The following is a 24,951-nucleotide window of genomic DNA, read 5'->3' as shown; positions in this document are numbered from 1 at the left end:
ATTGGCCTCATATCTCACCCCAAACACAACCTCATACCCCACCAAAGCATCCCCCTGGAGAGTTAACCCTGTACAAGAGTTAGAATTGTTCCTGGGTTTGCTTTAATATTTCCCAAGTCCTGATTGTTTAAACTGTTCAGTTCTGTGCAACTACTTCCTGTGGGCTCAAAATCCCAGAGGATCTCAGGGAATTTTCCAGATTTTTTGAATATTAATTACAAAACCAATATTCACCCAGAGATCAATATTCACTCACCATTCACAGAGACTATTGATTCCCAAGGCAGGGCTGGAGTGGGGCCCTCCCCCAGTAACTTATTCAAATCTACCCCACAGGGAGACCAATTCACTGCAACTCAGCGTTTGGAAAGCCAGGGAATGAAACTGCAGCACAGACAAAATAATGAGAGGACTGTCAGAGAGGCAGAGAGCAGGCCAGGCCAGGAATGAGAAGAACAGAAGTGGTTTGTTTTCCTGGAGCCCTACCCCCACAGCAGACAAAAAAAATCAGTTTAGTTCACTGACAGACTCGGTTCCATCAGGAATTTCTTCCCAAAAAAGGATATTATAGGCAAATGTAGAGATTTAGGAAGTCAGGAAATGGGAAAGGCTAAGCTGCAGACACAGCTCTGCCCCACCAGCTGTCAGGCTGAGCAGGAGGCTAAGGGAACAGCAGGCATTACTCAGGGAGGTGAGAGAGGCACTCAGCAGTGATCCCCTGCTGGCTCCCTCTGCAGGAGCAGCCTTCTGCTGCTGCAGGCAATAGCCAATAACAGAGATCCACACAGCAGAAGCCCTGAGGTGAGTGTCAGAGCTGCCAAACTCAGAAATGTCTGCAGCACCTCTTCAATGAGTGGGATGGTTGTGGACTGATGCTGCCCTCACAGCAGCAGGGGAGAGCCCAAACTGCACAGCCTGCCCTGGTCCGGGAGGCAGACAGGAAGTTGGCTGCTGATGTGGTCAGAGAGTGGCTGGTCCAGGCACTGCCAGTGGCTCTCTCAAAGGACCCCAGGGCTTGCCAAGCCTTCAGGTTTGCACAGGAGGGTGCAGGGTGGGGAGAACTGACCGAAAGCAGGGACGGGGTAAAGCTGAGAGCTGTACACAGAGGTAGGAGCTGTCCAACAGCAGGAACAGTCCAGGCATGGCAGGAACCTGTCCTGTTGGGCACTCTGTCAGGAACTCTTTTCAAGGCAGGAACCCTCAAGGCAGGGAACTCTCAAGGCAGGAGCTCTCAAGGCAGGAATCTTTTCCCATTCTGCCTTGCTCTATTTAAGCTTTTCTAGCCCAAGTGTCCCTTTACCATTCCTGCTGGACACAAACCCCAGCCCGGCTCCAGCACAGGCTCCCACATGGGTCACACATCTGCAGCCTTTTGCTGTTCTCCCTTCAAGCCCACAGGGTGGGGGAGCAGATTTAGCACCTTCTTAGAATCATAGAATAAAAAAATCAAGCAGATTGGAAGAGACCTCCAAGCTCATCCAGCCCAACCTCTCACCCAGCCCTATCCAACCAACCAGACCATGGCACTAAGTGCCCCAGCCAGGCTTGGCTTCAACACCTCCAGGGATGGCAACTCCACCACCTCCTTGGGCAGCCCATCCCAAAACCAATAACTCTCTCTGCCAACAACTTCCTCCTAACATCCAGCCTGAACCTGCCCTGGCACAGCTTGAGGCTGTGTCCCCTTCTTCTGTTGCTGGGTGCCTGGCAGCAGAGCCCAACCCCACCTGGCTACAGCCTCCCTTCAGGTAGTTGTAGACAGCAATGAGCTCTACTCTGAGTGTTCTCTTCTGCAGGCTGCACAGCCCCAGCTCCTTCAGCCTCTCCTCACAGGGCTGTGCTCCAGGCCCCTCCCCAGCCTTGCTGCCCTGCTCTGGACACCTTCCAGCACCTCTTGAATTGAGGAGCCCAGAACTGGACACAGCATTCAAGGTGTGGCCTGAGCAGTGCTGAGCACAGGGGCAGAAGAACCTCCCTTCTTCTCTCATTCAAACCCCTGGAGGGGGAGGGAGAAGAAAGGCATTTTGGGGTACCCCAGAACAAGGACATAGCAGCCTTAGGGTAGTTGGGGATGGAGCGGAGCAGTGGTGAAGCAGCAGCCAGGAGAAGGTAGCAGTGAGCAGCAGAAGCAGCAAGAGGCAGCTGCAAGCTGTGCTTCCAGATACGAAGCTTTGGAGACTCCAATGCAATGATATCAACTTATCAACTGTTGCAATTGTGTGGCCTGTCCCTGGCCTGTTCATCTCCTCACTCACAGGCTCCTGCACCTCTCCACTTTGCAGTCAGTGCCTCAGTTTCTCTGCTCCTAATACTTTTGTTACATCTGAGCCAGAAGTCTGCTCAAATGGCCACAAGCAGCTTGGCTGTGGCAACTGTCACTGCACTCAAGGCCTAGCAGGTACCATGGAGGTGCTCAGCAAGACCTCACAACCTCCTTGCCCTACCCAGCAGTGTCATCCCATAGACCTCCTGCTCCACTCATTGCACATCCTCACATCCCCCTGCCCCGAGAGGAGCTCTGTCATGGATCAGGAGCTGTGTGGCCAGCAGGACCAGGGAGGTTCTTCTGGCCCTGAGCTCAGCACTGCTCAGGCCACACCTTGAGTACTCAGTGATGTGGTCTGAGTGATTGGACAGGGCTGGGTGAGAGGCTGGACTGGATGAGCTTGGAGGTCTCTTCCAAACTGCTTGGTTCTGTGATTCTCTGTGTGAGGGACAGGTTCTCCCTTCCTGGGGACTGGGGTCCAGGCCTTGGGCTTCCAGCTTGATAAAGCCCTTCTAAGTGTGCTCAGCACCAGAGTGATGTTGACATTGTCTTAACTTGGTTGTTGTAGCTTCTGCTCTAATGAGCCCCTGGAGAGGCTTTGCCAGTGATGGTCCTCAGTGGGACCCATTAAGGCTCCAGCAAACTCTGGAACTTGCATCTGACTTCCTGAGAGGTTTCTGCAGCTTCTTCTCAGTCTCTGAGGCCCAAACACTCAACACCAAAGCCACCAGAGGGGTCACTAAAATATCTTGGACCAGCCCAGGACCTGGTTCTGAGCTGGAGGGAGCTGTTGACAAGCAGGCAGCAGTGCAGAGACACAGCTCTGCCCAGGAGCAGGGGGGCTGAGAGCACTGCCAGGACATCTCAGGAAGAGAAGGAAGGCAGAGACAGCTTCAAGGTGGTCAGGAATGGGAAGATGCTGAGAGGGGAAAGCTTCACAGCCCTGGACAGAGTGAGGCCCTGCTGCAGTAAAATGGGTTTGCAGTTCCTGGAGCCTGTGAAGCTAGCACATCCCACAGCCTCTGGGATCTCTTCCAGAGAGGAGCAGGACATGCTCCAGAGCAGAGGTTTCCCGAGGAAGCATCAGAGCCACAGGACTTGGCAGCTGCTTTCTCTCAGGACAGCTGGGAGGGAGTGAAGCTTGGAGAACACAAAGTCCCTGCACAAGAAGAGAAGCGAATTCCAGAGGCTGTTCTGAGAAGTGGCCTTGGAGTCATTGAAGTGATTGTCCTCACCTCTGTGGTGTCTTCTCCTCTTCTAACAGTGTCCCATGCCAGAGAGAGCAAATGTCCAACAGCAGCTCCACCTCCCACTTCGTCCTCCTGGCGTTCACAGGCACACGGCATCTGCAGCTGCTGCGCTTCTGCCTCTTCCTGGCCACCTACCTGGCTGCCCTCCTGGGCAACAGCCTCATCATCGCCACCATCGCCTGGTACCACCACCTGCACACCCCCATGTACTTCTTCCTCCTCAACCTCGCCCTCCTTGACCTTGGCTACATCTCCACCGCCGTGCCCAAGTCCATGGTGAACTCCCTCTGGGACCTCAGGGACATCTCCTTCAAGGGCTGTGCTGCTCAGGTCTTTCTGATTCACTTTTTCGTTTCAGGAGAGCTTTTCCTGCTCACCATCATGGCCTACGACCGCTACGCTGCCATCTGCAGACCCCTGCACTATGGCACCCTCCTGGGCAGCAGAGCTTGTGCCCACCTGGCAGCAGCTGCCTGGGGCTGTGCAGGTCTCGATGCTCTGCTGCACACAGCCAATACATTTTCCCTGCCCCTCTGCCAGGGCAATGTTGTGCACCAGTTCTTCTGTGAGACTCCCCAGCTCCTCAAGCTGTCCTGCTCCACAGCCTACCTGAGGGAGGTTTGGCTCATTGTGGCCAGTGTCTGTTTGCTGTTTGGCTGCTTTGTGTTCATTGTGGTGTCCTATGTGCAGATCTTCAGGGCAGTGCTGAGGATGCCCTCTCAGCAGGGACGCCACAAAGCCTTTGCCACCTGCCTCCCTCACCTGGCTGTGCTCTCCCTGTTCATCAGCACTGGCTTCTTTGCCTACCTGAAGCCTCCTTCCATCTCCTCCCCCCCTCTGGATGTGCTGATGGCAGTGCTGTACTCGGTGGTACCCCCAGCAGTGAACCCTCTCATCTACAGCCTGAGGAACCAGGAGCTGAGGGCTGCCCTGAGGAAGGTCACAACTGGATGGTTTTGCAAGCTATGAACTGTTTGCTCCTGCAGAGCAGCTGTGCTGTCACTCAGCACAGCACCAGTCTGGCTCTGCTGCTGCCTCTCAGAGTGTTTTTTGTGTCTCTCTGGTTGTGCACAATCGAATTTCATTCTTCTTCCCACTCACAGTTCTCTGCCTGCCTGTAGAAGGTCACCCAGAGACTGCAAAGGAGGAGCAGAGTCTTCTGAGTATTAAACACAGTGAAGGAGTCTGCAGTGACATTTTGGTCCAAGAGGCTTCACTCAAGAGCTGGGCAAAGCTGCAGGGCAGTGCCTGTGTGTAGAGGTGGAGGGGCAGAGTCCCAGCACAGCAGCAGTGTCAGGGACCCCCAGCACTTGAGCTGCCCTGAGCTGCCCTTTCTTCCCTTCCACACTCTCCTCCTGAACCCTTGCGGCAGGGCAAGGCCTGAGGGCTCTGCAGCTTTGTTACTGTCCTGCTGTGAGGCAGTGCTGAGGCTGCAGGCAGGGACAGGCCGGGGGCACTGCTGGCCCTGAGCTGGCCCCCAGAGCATCATGGCCATAAAGAAAGGAGGTCTCAGGGCAGTGTCTGTAACCTTCAGCCTTCTGCCACATTCGCTCCCAATAATATGCCCAACACAGTGCCCTGGAGAGGAGCACAGCAGGGGCAGCTGAGGTGTGTGAGTGTGCAGGGTGGGGGCATTAGCATTCCTAAGGGAATTGAGAAGGGAAAGAAAACCTTAACCATAACAGGGGCAGAAAGGGGAACCCTTTAAGGTCCCCATATTAGAAAATGTAGAAATTGAAACTGATAAAAGAACAGAATTGAATGACCTGTTACAACCTCTTGGAAAGGGATTGGAGCCAGTGATAGACCAGCTCCTGAAACAGGGCTTACTGAACCCTGTATGGCTCCCCATAGTACCCCCATTTTACCTCTGAAGAAGCCGGATGAAACATATAGGCTTGTACAGGATCTGAGAGCTGTGTGACTGGCTAGGGCTGGGGGATAGGTTGGACTGGATGATCTTAGAGGTCTCTTCTAACCTGGTTGATTCTATGATTCTACGACCCTCCCCAGTCTCCCTGCATTTCTTGTACTGGTGACTGGATCAAGCAAATAGAGCAAGGAATTATGCATATCAATCCTCCAAAACCACATAAAAGAATAACCCCCACTCGTTTCCACCAAGCTTTTGATAACAGAAAGAAGGCTGCTTGTGTTAATCCAATAGCACAGACCCTCTTCCTCTTTCCTGGCAATTCTGCACAGGCCCTCTTTCCACAAACCCAGAATAACCCACCTGGTGCTTGCCTTGCAGAATCACTCCTTCGAGGGTTATCCCAAAAATCCTTTAGTCCAATTATCTCCATAAAAGGGTTACTGTTATTTTGTGAATGATAACACACAGTTTCATTAGTACAGTTCTTATTCCAGTATCCCTCAGGGCTATGTGGCCACCAGTGTGAGGCAGAACTACCATTAGTTGTTAACAGGTTCCTACAGCCTAATTCTCCTACCCTTTTTGCAATACATCTCCCTTTTGCTTAATACAGCAATGCCCAATTACCTCATTGTGTAACATCCATCCTTCAGGACATGTGATTCCGTAACCTCAGTCTGGTTCCACTCAAGCAACTAGGCTGGGGTTAACAACTCTCCTTTCCACGGCCATTGTCTGTCATTTGGGTACCCTATTGCTAGGTTGTGACCTGCCCAAAAGCTGTGTCCCCCTAAGGAACAAATTTCTAATTGTTGTATTATTATAACAAGCTGCATTCATGTGGGTGTGGGAGGTAAAGGCGACAAGAGTTTGTCTTCCATGCTTCACTGTTTGGTGGCATTTTAGGCAGGGACCTGTAGTCCCAAACTTGAGGAGGCCAAGCATTATTCCAGCCATTCCCCACACTTTTACCCCTCTGTCTCCTCCGTCTCCTCGGTTGCTTCAAGCAACGGCGTATGTCATCTTCTCGACACCAAGGGTGTTCTTCAGGGGACTTAAGGGGCTCTCCTCTCCATGTGTCCTCTTCACTCTTGGGTTGCACAGTACCTCCACACTCCTGCTCTTCTACCTGAGTATCCAGTTGATATTATTCCTATCTTTTCAAATTGTCCAGTGTAAGATCAGTTAATTCTTCTTTCAATTTTACTTAAACCCCAGCACCCTTGATGGGGGCAGTTATACCTACAAAGGTGCCACCAATTTTCATTGCCGCTTATATATATATATATAAAAAGATCTTACATGCTTGGCATATACAAAAAAACCCAATCACACCCCTTTTGTATACATGGGATCAGGAGTTGGGGATGTCTTCTCCTCGGGAGGTTTGTGTCCACCTTTTCTCAGCCGTCTGGATGGCGATTGCTGTGATCAGTGAAACAAGAAATACCTTCCCCAACACAGAGTTAAAGAAGCTTCTTTTCAGTTCCTTATTAATCAAGTTATTTCCAGTCATAGTCTGATGTATAACTACATTCCAGCTTTACTCATTTCTATACAGGCTTTTCTCCCTCTTTTCCCCATATCAGGGAAACTTACATGCTTGGACTATAACAACACTTTTTACTGGTACTCCTTTATTTACATCATAGGCTTTGTAGAGTGCAACATCTGATTGCTTCCATTAGTCCTTCGATATCGTTGAACATTTGGTCTGGGGATGATGTAGCACCTTGCTGAAGTGTAATGGCAAGAAAATAATAAAGTTTCTCCTCTACTCCTAAGTTTCTCTAAATGCCATTTGCAAGCCATACAGACTCCTTCCCTCAGGAGTCAATCTTTAGGCTCCCATCAGTGTCTTGCACACAATCCACACCATACATAGCACCATTCAAGCTCGTGTGCACAATGCTTACATGACTTTCATTCCAATTCAAGTTAAATTTTGGGTTTAGGTTTCCTCCCCTCCTTAACCATCTTTGTGGATTTCTATAAAGGTCATCAAGATCTTCCACACTCCTGAATTCTTCTTAATAGTTTCCTCAGGAGGGGTTGAAGTTTCCTTGGCAGTCTTTCATAACTCGTTCAGTCTTCCTCTTTAATTTAATGGTTGTCCCCCCTGCTGTTGAAGTTACCTGCCATTCAGAACTAGATTTACTCCTTTTGACCTGGCAGATATGGGTCCATCCCTTTTCTGCAGGCCTTACTGCTGTATCAGTGATTAGCAAGGCTTCAAAGGGTCCTTCCCATTGAGGGACTGGTGGTTCAGCTTTCCAAGTTTTTATCAGCACCTTTTCTCCTGGTTTAATGTCATGCACTGGAAACCCAGGGGTGGAATGTACAGGGTTAACACTCCTAGGGGAGTGACCCTGAACCTGACCCTGGGGGTCTTGGCCCCTCCCCAGGGGTGGGCCACACTCCAGGTGATGGTTAGCCCACTCCCCCCACTTCCTGTGGTATAAAAGAGACAGGAACTTCCTGTCTCTTCCTCTTTTCCTTCGCTACCTCTTGACACACACACTCATACTGCATACCAGCACACCATGTGGCAGCCACGATGCAGAGACACCATCACATTGCTCGGGTTGTATCCATCCCTTGTTGTATTTTGCTGCTTTCCCTTCCTTATCTTTTGTAAACTCCCCTACCTCCAATACCTTTTCTAAGTTATTGTTAAACTTTTCCTTCTTAACTTTCAAATCGAGTGAGATTGATTTATTTGGGTGTCCCTACCTTTCTCTCTCTCCCTGTCTTTTGGGAAAAAGGAGGGGGAAGAGGGGAGGGCACTCTATAAATTCTATAAATTGTCATTGGGTCTATTAAATTTATTAGAGTCTCTGGGAACCTGCATTTGAACCCAGACAATTTATTTGGTATCTCAACGTGGGGCTAGGTAGAAAGAATTCTTTCAGAGAAGATTTGGGAGTTAAAAAATGGATATTCTGAGAGTCTTAATCATTCACGCTTTTGCATGGCTGTTTTGGGGCTGGCTGTTAAAGTTTATAAGGTCCCATGTCTTCTGGATTGTCATTGATATGGTCTGGGAATATTCTAAGCATTTGCCTGTCCGAGTCTATGCCTATTTCCTGAATTCTGTTAGTAATCTCACTGTGTTTAGAAATGTTTCTGGAACATGGAATCAATCTGAGTATATGTGTTGGGACACAGAAGCTCCAGATATTTTGGGGAGAAATGGCACTGGGAAACTGTTATTTCACTGTGTGTAAATGTGGGTTTGGGAATTTACATTGTAGCTCTGAGCTGGAACACGTGGAAGTATCGGGTGGGCGCCGCCATTAGGATGCTTAGGGGGAGGGGTGGCTCTCACTGCCCTGGCTGCAGCTGCAGGGGGTGGGTGACAGGTCAGACCAGTCCGACCGGTCAGGCAGCCCCGAGCACAGGCACCGGCCCTAGCATGGCTCTGCCCCAAACTCCGCCCCCGGTCCCGCCCAGGGCAGCCCCCTGGACCCTGCCCCCACAGCCCAGCCCCTTCCAACTCGCCCTCATTACCACGCGGCAAGTCAGATCAAACCCGAACCCTCCCACAGACACAGATCCAGGGCAAGGGACCTCTTCGGGAACCAGCACCCCCCAGCAACAGCAACCAGCTGGAAATGAACCTGATAATGGAGTTATCCTTATCAGCTCCACGCCCAGAAAGGAAATCGGGCACACAAGGCAGGAGTATGCAAGGGCAAATGGACAGTCCCTTTTAGCCTGGCTTTTGAAATGTTGGGATGCAGGAGCAGAAACTGTGGACCTAGATCAGAGGGAGGCAAAGCAGCTGGGATCCTTGTCAAGGGATGGGGGTGTAGATAAGGAGCTGGGAAGGCTGGATGGTACCCACTCACTTTGGGCCAGGCTTCTCATCGCCGTGAGGTACAGATATCCGACTAAGGATGACATGATTTTCCATCCTCTTAAATGGACAGATATGGAACAGGGTATCTCATACCTGAGGCAAATGGCTGTACAGGAGACAATCTATGGAGATGGCCAGATGCCCTCGGACCCTGATGATGTCTGCATGAAGCCAGCCCTCTTAAAGAAACTGACCCAGTGTGCCCCTTCCACATATGCCCCTACACTGGGAGCACTGCTACTGGGCAGAGACCCCAACAACCTTCCCACAATCAGGGAGTTTGTGAATGACCTGAGACAGTTTGAAGACAGTTTGTCGAGGAAAACCTTAATTGCCACTGTAGAGACCCTCACCCAAGAAGTGAACGAGCTAAAAGCCTCTTTCTCTGAACTGTAGAAGGCAGAGGACGACTGCTCTTCACCTTCAGAATGGGTGCAAGTCTCAGCTGTAAGGAACACATGCCACCGTACCCCTCCTCCTCCCCGCAGGAGACCAGCCCAGAGCAGACAGGGTACACACAGGGGTTCACTTTGGAGAACACTGTGTGAACATGGGGAAAACATGGACAGATGGCATGGCCAGCCCACCTCAGCTCTATGGGCCAGAGTAAGGGAACTGCAGGGGACAAACAGAGGGAATAACTCCTCCAGAAGAGGGGTTGCCCCAGTGTCCCGCAGGCAGCCCTCTCGCCCAAGGGGTGGTGAAGCCAGTAACTCAGGTCCATGTGCCTCATGAGGTCACACTGCTCAGCATTAGAGGTGCCCTGTCTCCAGCCAGGCGGAGGCCAGGCATAACAGAGTATATTGGGACGTGTTTGTGAAATGGCCTGGCACTTCTGAAGCCGAGAAGTACAGAGCGTTGGCAGACACCGGTGCCCAATGCACTCTGATCCCCTCCAGCCACAGGGGGACAGAAACTATTACAATTGCAGGAGTCACAGGGGGGTCTCAGGAGTTGACTGTGCTGCAGGCTGAGATAAGCCTCACCGGGAATGTGTGGGAGAAGCACACCATAGTGCCTGGCCCTGATGCACCTTGCATCCTGGGGATCGACTTTCTCTGGGAAGGGTACTTTAAAGACCCTAAGGGGAATAAGTGGGCATTTGGCATAGCAGCTGTAGAGACTGCAGACAAAGAGCAGCTGTCTATCATGCCTGGCTTGTCAGATGACCCTTCCATGGTTGGTACCCACAAGGTGGAAGATGTTAAGTTACCTGTTGCCTCTCATGTAGTTCATCACAGGCAATACCGCACGAACAGAGACTCCCTGCTACCCATACAGCAGCTGATTCGCCGCCTGGAGCAGCAGCTTGTCATCAGCAAGAGCCACTCGCCCTTCAACAGCCCGATATGGCCAGTGTGGAAGGAGACGGGGGAGTGGAGACTGACTGTGGACTTCCGAGGCCTGAATGAAGTGACTCCTCCAATCAGTGCAGCCGTGCCTGATATGTTGGAGCTGCAGTATGAACTGGAAACGAAGGAGGCCAAATGGTATGCCACAATCGACATTGCTAATGCTTTCTTCTCCATCCCCATTGCAGAGGAATGTAGGCCTCAGTTTGCCTTCACCTGGAGAGGAGTCCAGTACCACTGGAACAGACTGCCTCAAGGGTGGAAGCACAGCCCTACGATCTGCCACAGCATCATCCAGACTGCACTGGAGAAGGGTGGAGCTCCTGAACAATTCATTGATGACATCATTGTATGGGGTGAGACAGCAGAGGAGGTCTTCGAGAAGGGTGAGAAGATCATTAATATCCTGTTGGATGCTGGTTTTGCCATTAAGAGAAGCAAAGTGAAAGGGCCTGCCAGAGAGATCCAGTTCCTGGGAGTTCGCTGGCAGGATGGCCGACGCCATATGCCTATGGATGTGGTGAATAAAGTGGCCACTATGGTGGAACCCACTAATCCTTCCTGGGGTTTGTGGGCTTTTGGAAGATGCACATTCCCAGGTACAGTCAAATTGTGAAACCCCTCTTTGACGTTACAAGAAAGAGGAATAACTTTGGGTGGGGACCTGAGCAGCAGGTGGCATTTGACCAGATCAAACGAGAGGTGGTTCATGCCATGGCCTTAAGACCAGTTCGAACCGGCCCAGAGATTAAGAACATTCTCTATACAGCAGCCGGTGAGAATGGTCCTAGCTGGAGCCTATGGCAGAAAGCTCCTGATGAGACATGAGGCACCCACTGGGGTTCTGGAGCAAGGCCTACAGAGGCTCAGAGGCCAATTATACCCCCACAGAGAAGGAAATCCCATCTGCCTATGAGGGAGTCAGAGCTGCCTCTGAGGTGATTGGGACGGAGTCACCACTCCTTTTAGCTCCAAGGCTTCCAGTCCTGACTTGGCTGTTTAAAGGGAAAGGTTCACCTCTGCACCATGCCACAGATGCTGTGAGGGTTTGGGCTGTTACCCGCCCCCCCACACTTTTGGAATTGCCCCAGCTAACTCAGACGGCCTCTGGGAATATAAATGAAGCTATTTATTTACAGCTAGCAGAATATACAAGCAGATATTCACAGTATATAAAGTTATATACAGAAATATACAAAGGATAAGCAATACAGAAGCACAACTCCCCTCCCAGAAACCTGAGTCCCCAGGAGGAGTTCTCCACTACCCCAACACCTCCCCTGCCCCTCTCAACCTTACCCCAAATCCTGAAAAAGAATAGAGTTGCAGCCAAGAGGTTAAAAAGAAGGTTAGTGGCAGTGAGGTTAAGGAGATGTGGCTAGGTCTGAAGATAAAGGCAGAGTGACACAAAATGGAGAATATTATCTAATGTTTACTTCTTGTTCCCAGAGCTCTCAGTGGGACTGATGAGGGAAGGAGACACAACCATTGTTTTCCTTTTTCAGCCAATTATCTAGTTTCTCTGACCAAAACATTCTAGCTTGCTTCAAACTAGCACAGATGCCACTTGGAGTGAGAGGATGGCTCTGATAACTCAGAGAGCTCGGATGGGGACCCTCGAGTGCCCAGGCATTGTGGAGGTCATCACCAACTGGCCAGAGGGCACTGACTTCGGAAAACCAGCAGAGGAGAAGGCAGCAACCAGTGCCGAGGAAGCCCCCCCATACAGAAACCTTCCTGAGGAGGAAAAGGCATCTGCTCTGTTCACAGGTGGATCCTGCTGCCTGGTAGGCAGCAAGCGGAGATGGAAGGCTGCCGTCTGGAACCCCACACGCAGGGTTGCAGAGGCAAGGGACGGAGAAGGTGAATCCAGCCAGTATGCTGAGGTGAAAGCCATCCAGCTGGCCCTGGACATTGCAGAACGAGAGCAGTGGCCAATGCTCTACATCTACACCGACTCATGGATGGTAGCAAATGCCTTATGGGGGTGGCTGAAGGAGTGGAAGAGAAATGATTGGCAGAGAAAGGGGAAGCCTATTTGGGCTGCTGACCTCTGGCAAGACATTTCTGCACGCCTGGACAAGCTACCAGTTAAAATCCGACACATCAGTGCTCACATCCCAGAGAGCAGAGTCACTGAGGAGCAGCAGCATAACCACCAAGCTGACCTGGCTGCCTGTTGGGAATCACGTTCGGTGGAGCGCTATGGGAAGATGACTCTTTGTTCACCAATATGGTTAGATGGTCAAATCCACTTTATTTCCGTGATACAGTGACTTATATGCATTCTAGCAAGAGGCGTGCTCAGCTTAAGATTGGTTACAGTCAGAGGGTCCAGGGTTACATGTAAGGTGTGCATAGGTTAACTTATCACAACATTCTAAGGGTCAGCCTCCCAGACCACCCACTCCAGCCCCCTTGGTTATCTAGTCTCTGCCCACTGCAGCTGTGTGTGGGGTGCTCAGTTGTTTACATCTCGATTTCCTAGCCTCGCTGGGAACCAAGGACGTTCTCAGCGCCAGTTACCCATGTTTATGACTTTATGTCCTCGACTGGTGAGAAATTCTTCCACAATTCCCTCTTTTTCTTTTTGAGCAACCCACACCTGGCTAACTACCTTAATGCAAGCAAAGACAATACAAGCGCATAGCAGAATTATTATGAAAATAACAAATAGCTGTAAGCCTTCTCCTAATAAGCTGCTTAACCACCCCGGGATTGTCCCAAACAGGTTCTGCAACCAGTCATCAAAAGTCGATGTTTCCTTTTCGATCTTGTCAATACGGCCTTTCAACCAGGTTATACTCTTGTGAACGGACTCACCATGATCTGATAAATTCAGACAACACATCCCTTCGAAGTCCTGGCAGCCGTGTCCTTGGGCTAGCAAAAGAAAATCAACGGTTGCTCGATTTTGCAATAGGGCATGACGAAGGCAATTTTGATCAACCAATAGTTGTCCTAAAACCTTTGTGGTGACATTGGCTTGTTTTGCTGACCAACACGCGAGTCTCTCTAGCTGTACTAATGCTTTTCCAGCTGCTCCTCCTGGTAGAAATACAGCTAAGGCAACACGAGCAGCTGTGGATAATAATTGAACGTTGTCATTGCAATTAGGACTCAATTCTAAAGATCGCTTAGACCGGTGTCGGGCTAGGTCCCTGAGCTGACTAAGATGAGGGGCAAACATTGTCAATTTACCCAGATAACATGGACCTCCATAAACGTTCTTTGGTATGCCTTGCCAGGCTCTATCACCACAAATAAGGAACACACCAGTGGGAAGTACCTTGGCGGTTCTGTTGTTCCACAACAGATGACCTCGGCCCCTTCTTGATGCTTTAACACCATAACACCAATTGTTTGCTCCAAAAGCACCTAAAGGTCTAATATGGGCCTTGTCAGTGTCGTTTGAACCGCAGTGTCCGCCCTCATTGCTAAGGAAGTTATCATAGGCTGTTTAACACAGGGGTGAATGGTGCAGCTACAAATCAACAGTGCTACAATCAAAAGGAATAAACCTGTTAGAGCTTTCATCAGTAGCATTAGTCTGGCAAGCTAACAACCCAAGCTTAGCTAACAATCCCAAAAGCTATTTCTGCAAGCGACAGTAAGTCATTCGTTCAGAAACCCAAAAGTGCAGACGAACATCACAGTCACAGGAGAGTGCAGGTGTGCCACGTCTGTGCTGGCTCTGTGTGGCAGTTGATGCTGCAGACTCGCAGATCACTCAGCTGTCGAGTATTCTTCTCAGACTCCCATAGTTCTGGGTTCACTTGATGTTCTCATTACACTCCTTAGCTATGAGCTGTGTCTGACTATTGTGCTTAAGAACTACTAACCTCTAAATACAATACAAAGATATGCCCTAGATGTTACTATCAGTCTATTCTACTTAGGCCTTTTCCCACAGTTCTTCATCTGCTTTTAGAATTTAGGGCAGTGTTTTTTTATCTCTTGCAGGGCCCTTGCAAGAGAAAAAAGTCACATTGCCATCTTATGCCAATTTGAGTGGGCTTTGGCCTTTACAAAGCTGTCAAACTGAACCTATTCCATTAAACCACAATCACTGAAAACTCATAAAATACCCAAATTCGTTAGCCATGGTCCAAACCTTAAAGATCCATACAAATACAATCATCATGTCAGTGCTTCTTTCAAGTCCTTTCACAGTTCTGCCATCTGAGCAAGACTTCTGCTCACTTTAGGGAAAAAACAGGTTGGTCATAATCAGGTTGGTCTTCATCAAGGCCTGTGAAGATAAATGGTCAAACACAAGCAGATACAAGAACAAATGCAGACACATCCATTGCCTAGGCTAGCAGATCCACTGGCCTAGTCTGTATGCTGTGGTTAGAAAAATCTCGAGAAGGAAAAGATTTCTTCTGCTATCCTACTGTCCTCTAACCCATATTCCCCTTTTCAATAATGCCTAGATATACCCAAGAAAAACATCCCATAGCATCCTTATGTCCTAAGTTCCCAAAACTACAAACCCTTAGTCTTAACTTATCTTACTCTAAGAATCTATCAGCTATAGGAACCTCAAGAAAGCAAAGAAAACCCAAGAAGATAACAATCCCATGGTATTCTCAGAAAAGGGAAAAGTCAGAATTGTCACAAGGCTCATTTCATTGCAATTAGCAGCTGTTCCAGTAAACTTCTATACTAGTCCTGTCTTTATCTGTTATTGGGGGAAGGAGCTGACTGGCATTAGCCTACAAGCTCTATCATTCCCTGCTTCTAGTCCAGAATCTGGTTAGTGACTTGCAATGTGGATCTCAGTGCCTACACCCTCGCTGTGAGAGGCAATGCATCTGAGTTCTAGTCTGTCCTGCTTGGTGCTTTCCGTGTCTGTATAAGTTTCCACCCATGGTCAGTGGCACTGGCATCTCTGCTATGTCCTAGCAATCTCCCTCTTTTTCTTTTTGCCACTGAGCAGTGGGTGCAAAAGGAATTAACCAGCAAGGCGATGGTAAATACCCCAGCCAGGAACTATCAGCTATCATTTCGAATGCAAACTGTTATCATCAGGTGACTAAAAAAATACACCTGTGCGTGTCCATGCCTGTAACAGGGGCAAAAATGGTCCTAAGTCATCCTCGTCATTCTTGCTATCATTTCCATAAACTGTCTGACATCTGTTTTCAGTAGCACAGTATCACAGTACCATCAGGGTTAGAAGAGACCTCATAGGTCATCAAGTCCAGCCCTTCACCACGGGGCTCAAGGTCAGACCATGGCACCAAGCGCCACGTCCAACCTTGCCTTGAACAGCTCCAGGGCACCAGGGACGGCGACTTCACCACCTCCCCGGGGAGCCCATTCCAGTATCCAATCAGTCCCTCAGTGAAGAGCTTTCTCCTCGCATCTGGTGTTGTCAAAACAGCTTCGAGGCTTCGCTGCCTCCTAGCAAGGAAAAAAAAATCCGTAAAAGAAACAACGGGCGGGGGGCGAACGGGGCCCCGCGGGCCCTCCACAGGTGGCTAGAGGGGGGGGAGGAGGAGGGGGAGGAGGCCAGCAGCCGCAGCGCCGCTGTTGTCCTTGGCCCTCCATCTCGCCCAACCCCCAGCTGTTTCAGGTCAGCCACCACTTGGTGTTTTCGTCCTTCTCCCATCCCACTATCGATCCCTGGTACACAACATGAAATCTACCCTGAAAACTTCCAAACTGCTGTCTGTCCTCTCAGACTCTTCAAGACAGACAGAGAAAAAAGGCAGAGGTGAAGCTGTGAGCTATCGAACTGCTAATCTCCCTGTAGCCATACAAAGGCAAATTGACTAAACTCTGAAACGACTCAAGGAAACCCACAAACTCTGCCCACCCCACCGACCCCTCAGCATCCCCCTCAGTCCCCCAGCTGTTGAAGACTCGCGGGAGACCCCTCGGCTTTGGGATGCGGTCCGTTGGACATGGGCGGGCGGGCGGCGGTGAAGGGGGCGGGTCTGAAGACTGTTCCGCCGAGCCGCGGGAAAGGGAGGGTCCCGAGCCGTCCGGTGCGGTCGCGTCTGCCGTCGGTCCGTTCTCTCTTTACCGTCCGTTCCTCTGTACCTTCAGTAACGTCTTTTACCGGCTGAAAACTAAAAGTCCGTGTCCCATATCGCACGCAGTCATCCGCGGGGACGCGCGGGCTACAGCGGCAGATTCGACACAGTACACACAGCGGCAGGCAGCCGCCCTCCGCGCGGCAGGGCCGAAAACTTTTCCAAGCTGAGAAGCGATTGTAACTGGCTGCCGGCGGGTCGCTGCGGGCAGCCGCCATTATGGGTGTGTCAGTGAGTCGCTGCGGGCAGCCGCCATTATGGGTGTGTCAGTGAGTCGCTACGGGCAGCCGCCATCACGGGTGTGGTCTGCATGCCTCGCGGCAAAGTTGTGTACTCAGAGCGGCTCGCAGGCTCAGCTTCAGTCACAGATGGTACTATAAAGGCAAATCGCCGGCAACCTTGTTGCGAACCGCGTATTGCTCCTGTGGTCAATGTGGCTACAATCGGGTTACCGGGCGCGGCTCCAGGAGGGAAGGAGGGCGGAGGCGGGGCGGGCGGCGGGCGACACGGGTGCCCGCCGGGATCGTACGGCACGCTCATTTTCAACTCCGCCACAGAGCTGGCAACCTTCCCAGCCACGCCTTTAACAGAAGCAGCTCTGCCGAGACCGAAAAACCGAACCATGGAGCCTTCTATCGGGACGCTCGGGGCGGGAGTGGAGGAGAAACCTGGCGCCGCGCACGCGTCAGAGCTGTTCGTAGCGGCCGGCAGGAGAAGTAACAGGACCACCGCCGCCGTGTTTCTTTCGGCTGTCATCTTTAGTAACGCGCGGAGCACCTCCCGCCGGGCGGGACTTAGCTGGAGGGGCGACTCAAAGTCTGTGCCGTTGCTAAGAACCGCATCCCACAGTGCGTCTCCGACCTCCCGCTGCACTTTCGATCTTAAAATCACGGGAGGCTCTTTACTCGCATGACCCTGCGCATACGCCCGGGCCAGCAGCTCTCAGAGCTCAATGTCCGTCGAACTTCTCTCACGAGATAAATACGCCAGCAAACGCAGTGCCCCAGCAAATCCACTGTGGGCCTTACCTGCCTTACACACGGGCTGTTCACTCCGGAAATGAACGTCCAGACTACTGCCACCTCGGGGCAGCGCTACCCGGCCCAGCGGCACCGAATGACGCTTACTCTCTCCGATACGGAGAACGTCCCACAAGTTGATCGGACCCCTCTGTCTTCGGGCCAACCCTCCGGCCCCCAACGCAGTCTCACCTGCGTCCGGCTTGTGTCCTGACTCCTCTGTTCGAGCGCCAGGTGTTGGGAATCACGTTCAGTGGAGCGCTATGGGAAGATGACTCTTTGTTCACCAATATGGTTAGATGGTCAAATCCACTTTATTTCCGTGATACAGTGACTTATATGCATTCTAGCAAGAGGCGTGCTCAGCTTAAGATTGGTTACAGTCAGAGGGTCCAGGGTTACATGTAAGGTGTGCATAGGTTAACTTATCACAACATTCTAAGGGTCAGCCTCCCAGACCACCCACTCCAGCCCCCTTGGTTATCTAGTCTCTGCCCACTGCAGCTGTGTGTGGGGTGCTCAGTTGTTTATATCTCGATTTCCTAGCCTCGCTGGGAACCAAGGACGTTCTCAGCGCCAGTTACCCATGTTTATGACTTTATGTCCTCGACTGGTGAGAAAGTCTTCCACAGCTGCCCACATCTGCCAGATTGACCTGGACTGGAAACACAAAGGTGAACTGTTCTTAGCTCAGTGGGCACATTACTCTTCTGGCCACCAAGGAAGAGATGGCAAATACCAATGGGCCCAAGACAGGTCAGTGGACGTACCCATGGAGGCCATAACTCAGGTTATCCATGAATGTGACATCTGTGCCACCATAAAGCAAGCCAAGCGCATGAAGCCTTTGTGGTACAGGGGTTGGTGGTCAAAGTACAGGTATGGGGAGGCCTGGCAGATGGATTACATCACTCTGCCTCGGTCTTGCAGTGGCAAGCAGTATGTGTTAACCATGGTGGAGGGAAGCACGGGGTGGCTGGAAACCTACCCAGTACCTCATGCTACTGCCCGTAACACCATTCTGGGTCTGCAGAGCCACATCCTGTGGAGACACGGTACCCCAGAGAGAATTGAGTCAGACAATGGGACCCATTTCAAGAACCACCTTGTAAGCAACTGGGCAAAAGAGCATGGGATAGGATGGGTTTACCACATCCCATACTACCCACAAGCTGCAGGAAAGATTGAGCATCACAGTGGCCTGCTGAAAACCACCCTGAAGGCTATGGGAAGCAGAGCTCTCAGAAACTGGGAGAAGCACCTTGCAGAAGCCACTTGGCTGGTGAACAGCAGGGGATCAGTCAACAGAGCTGGTCCTGCTCAGTCTGCCCTACTGCCCATAGTTGAGGGAGATGGAGTTCCTGTGGTCTGTGAAAGGAACCTACTGGGGAAAGACTGTGTGGGTTGCTCCTGCCTCTGGTGGGGGAAAACCTATCAAAGGGGTGGTATCTGCAAAGGGTCCTGGTCACACATACTGGGTGATGATGGAAACTGGTACTATTGAGTGTGTCCCCCAGAGAAATCTCTCTTTAGCTGAAAAGGTTTGAAATCTCAGAGTTGATTCCATGTATTCCAGGTATTCCATGCTATCTTGTATTATAGTTGTGTAATACTTGTATTATAGTTCATAAGGGGCTATAAATTGCTTTTCCTAGTTACACCCTCACCACAACACATGCAACAGAATCCACACCACACCAGCAGCTATCCAGAGAAAGTCCTACAGCATCACATCACAACGAGGCATCCGACAGAACCCTGCACCTGATTCTTCACTGATGCCCTGCAGTGAGAGACTGTTCCCGATTTCCCTCCAGTGGATGTCTACAACCATCTCACCTACAGCTGTTCCCCTGATGCCCTACACAAAGAAACTGTTCCTGATGTTTTCTTCATGGAGGGAAAAGACTCTTTCCTGAGTTCCAACAAGAACTGTTCTTGTTTCATGATTCTTCTTCCACGTTCCTGTCCTGCTCACTCCTCACCTCACCAACCTGCACCAGACCCCAGAAGCACATCACCTTGGGGTACAGCTGGGGACCAAGCGGGACTTTAAAAACTCTTAATCCATGGACACCTTTTCCTATCTTTGGCGAAGACTTTTCGTAGGAAGGTGGAAGTGGTCTAACCAAGGGGTGGAATGTATAGGGTTAACACTCCAGGGGGAGTAATCCTGAACCTGACCCTAGGGGTCTTGACCCCTCCCCAGGGGTGGATCACACCACCAGGTGATGGTTAGCCCACTCCCCCCCACTTCCTGTCCTATAAAGGGGAGTGCACTTCCTGTTCCTCGCTCGCTCTCTCTTGCCACACACCATATTCTACACATCTCTGCCTGCATACCAGCACACCACGTGGCAGACACGAGGCAGACAAAGCCACCAACACACAACTCGGGTTGTATTTATACATTTTGTATTTTGCTATTTTCCCCTTCCCTATCCCTTGTAAACTTCCCTACCTCAAATACCTCTCTAAGTTATTGTTAAACTGTTCCTTTTAACTTCCAAATCGAGTGAGATTGATTTATTTGGGTGTGTTTACCTCTCTCTCTCCCTATATCTAATCCCTTCATTTGGGAAAGGAGGGGGAAGAGGGGAGGTCACTCCACAAATTGTTATTGGGTCTATCAGATTTATTAGAGTCTCTGGGAACTTGCATTAGAACCCAAGACATGAAGGGATCTTCACTCCTGCATGCCTGAGAAGCAAACTGGAGCAGCAGCTTGAAGAATGGAAGTGAACTGGACTTAGTTGCCCCACTTGACTGCCCCAGGGGTGGAGACACAGCATTTGAGATGACTGTGGACTGAGCCAGATTGTGCCAAGAAGGACTCTAGGAGAATCTGCAATGAGTAACTCTGACTTTGCAGTGGGTGGTTGCTTGGATGCAGACTGCAAAGAGTTGAGTGAGAATGGTCTGGGACTGTCCATTACTTGATGTTGAGTGCTGCTGAGCACAATGCAGATGGAAACAGAGTTCCTTTGTTTGTGAAAAGGATTTGTTGGATGCTTTCTGCCTGTGGGAGAATTCTCCTGCAGCAGGACATAAGCTGGTAAACATGAGAGCTCGTGCTGGGAAGTGTCCTTGAGCTCACTTCTGGCTCAGGAAGCCAAGCTGTAAATAATGAGCAACCCACACACAGCTACAGGGGGCTGAGCCTGCCAGCCCCCTGGGGTGGACACCACAGGTTCTTTTGACTGCACCTTATACATAACTCTGAGCCAATCTGTACTGTCCACTTGTGCCAGCCCCAAACTGATTGTGCACACCTTTCCTGAGTACTATATAAGCTTTGCACTGCCCTAATAAAGCTGTACAGTGTTGCTAGCAGCTGAGTCGACTCGTCAGTACCCCAATCTCACCTCCACCAGCTTCCCGCAGACCGCATCTGCCTTTGGGTGGGGATTTTGGCTGCAGAGCCGATTGGGAGAGCACTGTGGGCACTGCTGCTCAGCTTGGATTTTCTGCTCTGCTCTGCTCTGCTGCTTCGCGGTTCCGAGGGACCTTAAGGTAGGCAGGGGGGATGGCAGGGCTGTTGTCTCGCGAGAGAGAGCAAGACTGTGACAGGGTGCTCGTGACGTCAGCCGTGGGAGGTTTAAATCCCCCCGGGTGCCGTGCGCGCCGCCATTTTGGCTGCAGAGCCTCCCACGGCTGGGACCTTTTTTTTTTTTTCCCTGTCTCTGACTGTCAGTGTCACTGTGCACTGTGCCTATCACTTGCACTACGAAGGGCAGGAAAAGCCTGTGCATGCAGACTGACTCGACCCAGGAACACACAGGAGCCCAGGCTACTGGCTGCAGGGAGTGCTGGAGCCTCTCACTTGCTGTAGAAGGGGAAGGGGAGAACAATTGCACCAGGTGTGAGCAGGTGAACTTCCTTCTCACCTTAGTGGCAGAATTGAAGGATGAGGTGGCTGAGCTGAAGGACGAAGTATCCAGGCTCAGGTCAATAAGGGAGAACGAAAGGGAGCTGGATCTGTGGGAGCAGGCTTTGCAGATTGCCCCTGCTAAGGAAGCTGCCCCTGGAAACAGGGAGGGATGGATACAGATCCCTGTCAGGGGTAGTAAGGGAAATCCATCCCGGCCCTCTCCTCCTCTTCCTCTGCCCTTGCACAACAAGTATAAGGCCCTGCATGCAGAGGGCACAGAGGATGAGAGTGCTGAGGAGCATCCAACCGGGATGATGCTTAGGGTGGAGCAGTCCCCACCAACTGTGGTGACCAGCTCCACAAAAAACAAAAAAAAGAGAAGGGTTATAGTTGTTGGGTGTAGGGTCGCGTGCTATGAGCCAGGAACAACTGATAACCTTGGAGGAGTTACACCATAAACCTTGGGCTAGAACTGCATAAAATGACACATACTTAACTGATAAGAAAGAGGAATTTATGACACGTTGACCTGATTTTATTGCAGGGTCTGTTGTACTGATAAGGAGTCAGAGCATATGGTTTCTTGTGCTGATAAGAGATCTTAGCTAAGCAGAAATTGTGAAATTTTAGCAAGAAGCTGAGTTGGAATAGCCAATCAGCAGTATACGCGAGAAGCTTAATGAACCAATCACTGAGAGCCTTCTGTATGGAGTAGAACTGTAGTGCCTATAAAAGATAGTGGATTTGTTACAATAAACGGAACTTTCTTGGCATCCAAGAGTCTCCCCGTCCCCCTGTTGCGGCAGTTGGGGACTCCATCTTGAGGGGGACAGAGGGACCCATCTGTCATCCCAACCCTTCTCACAGGGAGGTCTGCTCCCTTCCTGGTGCCCGGGTTAGGGACATCACCAGGAGAATCCCTAACCTAATCCAGCCCTCTGATTATTACCCCTTACTGGTAATACAGGCTGGCAGGGATGAGATGGAGAAGAAGGGAACCAGGGCAATTAAAAAGGAATTTAAGGCCCTGGGGAAATTGATAGATGGGGCAGGAGCACAGGTGGTGTTCTGCTCAGTTCCCTCTGTGGTAAGGGAGTTCACAGAGAGGAACAGCAGAACCTATGACATCAACAGCTGGCTCAAGGGATGGTGTCAGTGGCAGCACTTTGGGTTCATTGACCATGGGGGAACTTTTACTGCGCCGGACCTGCTTGATCATGATGGGGTTCAGTTATCTAAGAGGGGCAGGAGAGTCCTGGCACTGGAGTTGGCAGGGCTCATTAGACAGGCTTTAAACTAGATATGAAGGGGGTGGGTGAGGCAATTACTCTCTTTGAGAAGGAGAGAGTGGGAAGGAAACTAGGGACAATTGGGGAATCGAGAGCCCAGCTGAAGTGCATCTACTCCAATGCACACAGCTTGGGTAACAAGCAGGAGGAACTGCAAGTCCTGGTCCACCAGGGTGACTATGAGATAGTTGCCATTTCAGACACTTGGTGGGATGACAGGCACGACTGGGCTGCTATACTGGGGGGATATAACCTCTTCAGGAGAGATAGGCAAGGGAGAAGAGGAGGAGGGGTGGCCCTGTATATTAGGGAGTCACTCCATGCCACTGAGCTTGAGGTGAAGGATGAAGGGGTTGAGAGCTTGTGGGTTAAAATCAGAGGGAGGACAAACAAATCTGACATCCTGGTTGGAGTGTGTTATAGACCACCCAAACAGGATGAGGAAACAGATGAGATATTTTACAAACAGCTGGAGGCTGTCTCAAGATCTTTAGATCTTGTCCTTGTGGGCAACTTTAACCTGCCAGATATCTGCTGGGAACTTAATTCAGCAGAGAGGAGGCAGTCCAGGAGATTTCTAGAGTGCATGGAGGACAGCTTCATGACCCAGCTGTTAAGCGAGCCTACTAGGGGTCAAGCTCAGCTTGACCTGCTGCTCTCCAGCAGAGAAGGGCTGGTAGGAGATGCAACAGTGGGAGGCTGCCTGGAGTGTAGTGATCACGAGATAGTGGAGTTTTCAATATGCAGGGAGATAGGGAGGAACTATAACAGAACCCTCACCTTGGACTTCCGGAGGGCAAACTTCAATTTGCTTAGGAAACTTATTTCCAAAGTCCCCTGGGCAGCAGTCCTTGGGAACAAAGGGGTCCAGGATGGTTGGACCTGCTTTAAACAGGAGCTCTTGAAGGCACAGGAGCTGGCAGTTCCCATGTGCCGAAAGATGAGCCGCAGGGGAAGGCGACCAGCCTGGATGAGCAAACAGCTCCTGAAGGAATTGGGGGAAAAAAAGAGGGTGTATCACCTCTGGAAGGAGGGGAAGGCTTCTCCTGACGTGTTTAAGGAGGTAGCCAGATTATGCAGGAGAAAAATCAGAGAGGCTAAGGCCCAGCTAGAACTTAGGCTGCCACTTCCATGAAAGATAACAAAAAGCACTTTTATAAATGTATCAATGCTAAAAAGAAGGGCAAGAAGAGCCTCCACTGCTTACTGCACCAGGAGGGGAATACTATAACTGATGACGAAGAAAAGGCTGAGGTCCTGAATGCCTTCTTTGCCTCAGTTTTCAACAGTAAGGAGGGAGGAGGAGGCAAGTGGCCTCTTGAACTGGGGGATGGGGTCGGGGAGCGGTGTGTTCCCCTGGAAATTCATGAAGAATTAGTTCAGGACCTGCTGAGCCACCTGGACACCCACAAGTCCATGGGACCAGATGGGATCATCCCAGGGTGCTGAGAGAGCTGGCAGCTGAGCTGGCCAAGCTGCTCTCCATCATTTTCCAGCAGTCCTGGCTCACCGGAGAGGTCTCAGGAGACTGGAAACTGCCAACGTGGTCCCCATCCACAAGAAGGGTGGGATGGAGGAACCTGGGAACTACAGACCTGTCAGCCTGACCTCAGTGCCAGGGAAACTGATGGAGCAGGTTAACTTGGAGGTGATAAGAGCGCACCTAAGGGATGGCAAAGGGCTCAGGTCCAGCCAGCATGGGTTTAGGAAGGGCAGATCCTGCCTCTCCAACCTGATCTCCTTCTATGATCAGGTGAGCCGCTTGGTGGATGTGGGGAGGCCTGTGGATGTGGTCTATCTGGACTTCAGCAAGGCCTTTGACACTGTCCCCCACAGCAAACTGCTGGCTAAGCTGTCAGCCCATGGCTTGGATGGCAACACTCTGTGCTGGGTTAGGAACTGGCTGGAGGGCCGAGCCCAGAGAGTGGTGGTGAATGGTACCACATCCAGCTGGCAGCTGTCACTAGTGGTGTCCCTCAGGGATCTGTGCTGGGCCCCATCCCCTTTAACATCTTCATAGATGATCTGGATGAGGGCATGGAGTCAGTCATCAGCAAGTGTGCAGATGACACCAAGCTGGGGGCAGATGTGGCTGGGTTGGAGGGCAGAAGGGCTCTGCAGC

General features: G+C 51.0%; 2 protein-coding genes across 2 annotated transcripts in view; one reads left to right on the top strand and one right to left on the bottom strand.

The window, feature by feature from the left end:
* Positions 1 to 3,552: 3,552 nt before the first annotated feature.
* On the top strand, positions 3,553 to 4,485 carry LOC135174178 (olfactory receptor 14A16-like). The gene has a single exon (XM_064141407.1). It carries the CDS (start codon positions 3,553 to 3,555, stop codon positions 4,483 to 4,485), a length of 933 nt encoding a protein of 310 aa, XP_063997477.1.
* A 112-nt stretch (positions 4,486 to 4,597) lies between these two features.
* LOC135174177 (zinc finger protein 345-like) overlaps positions 4,598 to 24,951 on the bottom strand; it is a 33,817-nt gene continuing 13,463 nt past the window's right edge. Inside the window, exons 3-7 of the mRNA XM_064141406.1 lie at positions 18,440 to 18,479; positions 17,333 to 17,530; positions 16,641 to 16,737; positions 9,244 to 9,311; positions 4,598 to 4,652 (exon numbers count right to left, since the gene is read on the bottom strand). Coding sequence (XP_063997476.1) covers positions 4,598 to 4,652; positions 9,244 to 9,311; positions 16,641 to 16,737; positions 17,333 to 17,530; positions 18,440 to 18,479 — 458 coding nt within the window. The remainder of the gene's footprint in view (positions 4,653 to 9,243; positions 9,312 to 16,640; positions 16,738 to 17,332; positions 17,531 to 18,439; positions 18,480 to 24,951) is intronic.

The sequence above is a fragment of the Pogoniulus pusillus genome, unplaced genomic scaffold (assembly GCF_015220805.1).
Source record: "Pogoniulus pusillus isolate bPogPus1 unplaced genomic scaffold, bPogPus1.pri scaffold_50_arrow_ctg1, whole genome shotgun sequence".
NCBI lineage: Eukaryota > Metazoa > Chordata > Aves > Piciformes > Lybiidae > Pogoniulus > Pogoniulus pusillus.
This window is presented reverse-complemented; position numbering and strand designations above follow the sequence as displayed.

What these genes read in the sequence shown, in the direction of transcription:
- LOC135174178 (XM_064141407.1), top strand. Translation starts at nt 3,553, where the DNA reads ATGTCCAACAGCAGCTCCACCTCCCACTTCGTCCTCCTGGCGTTCACA.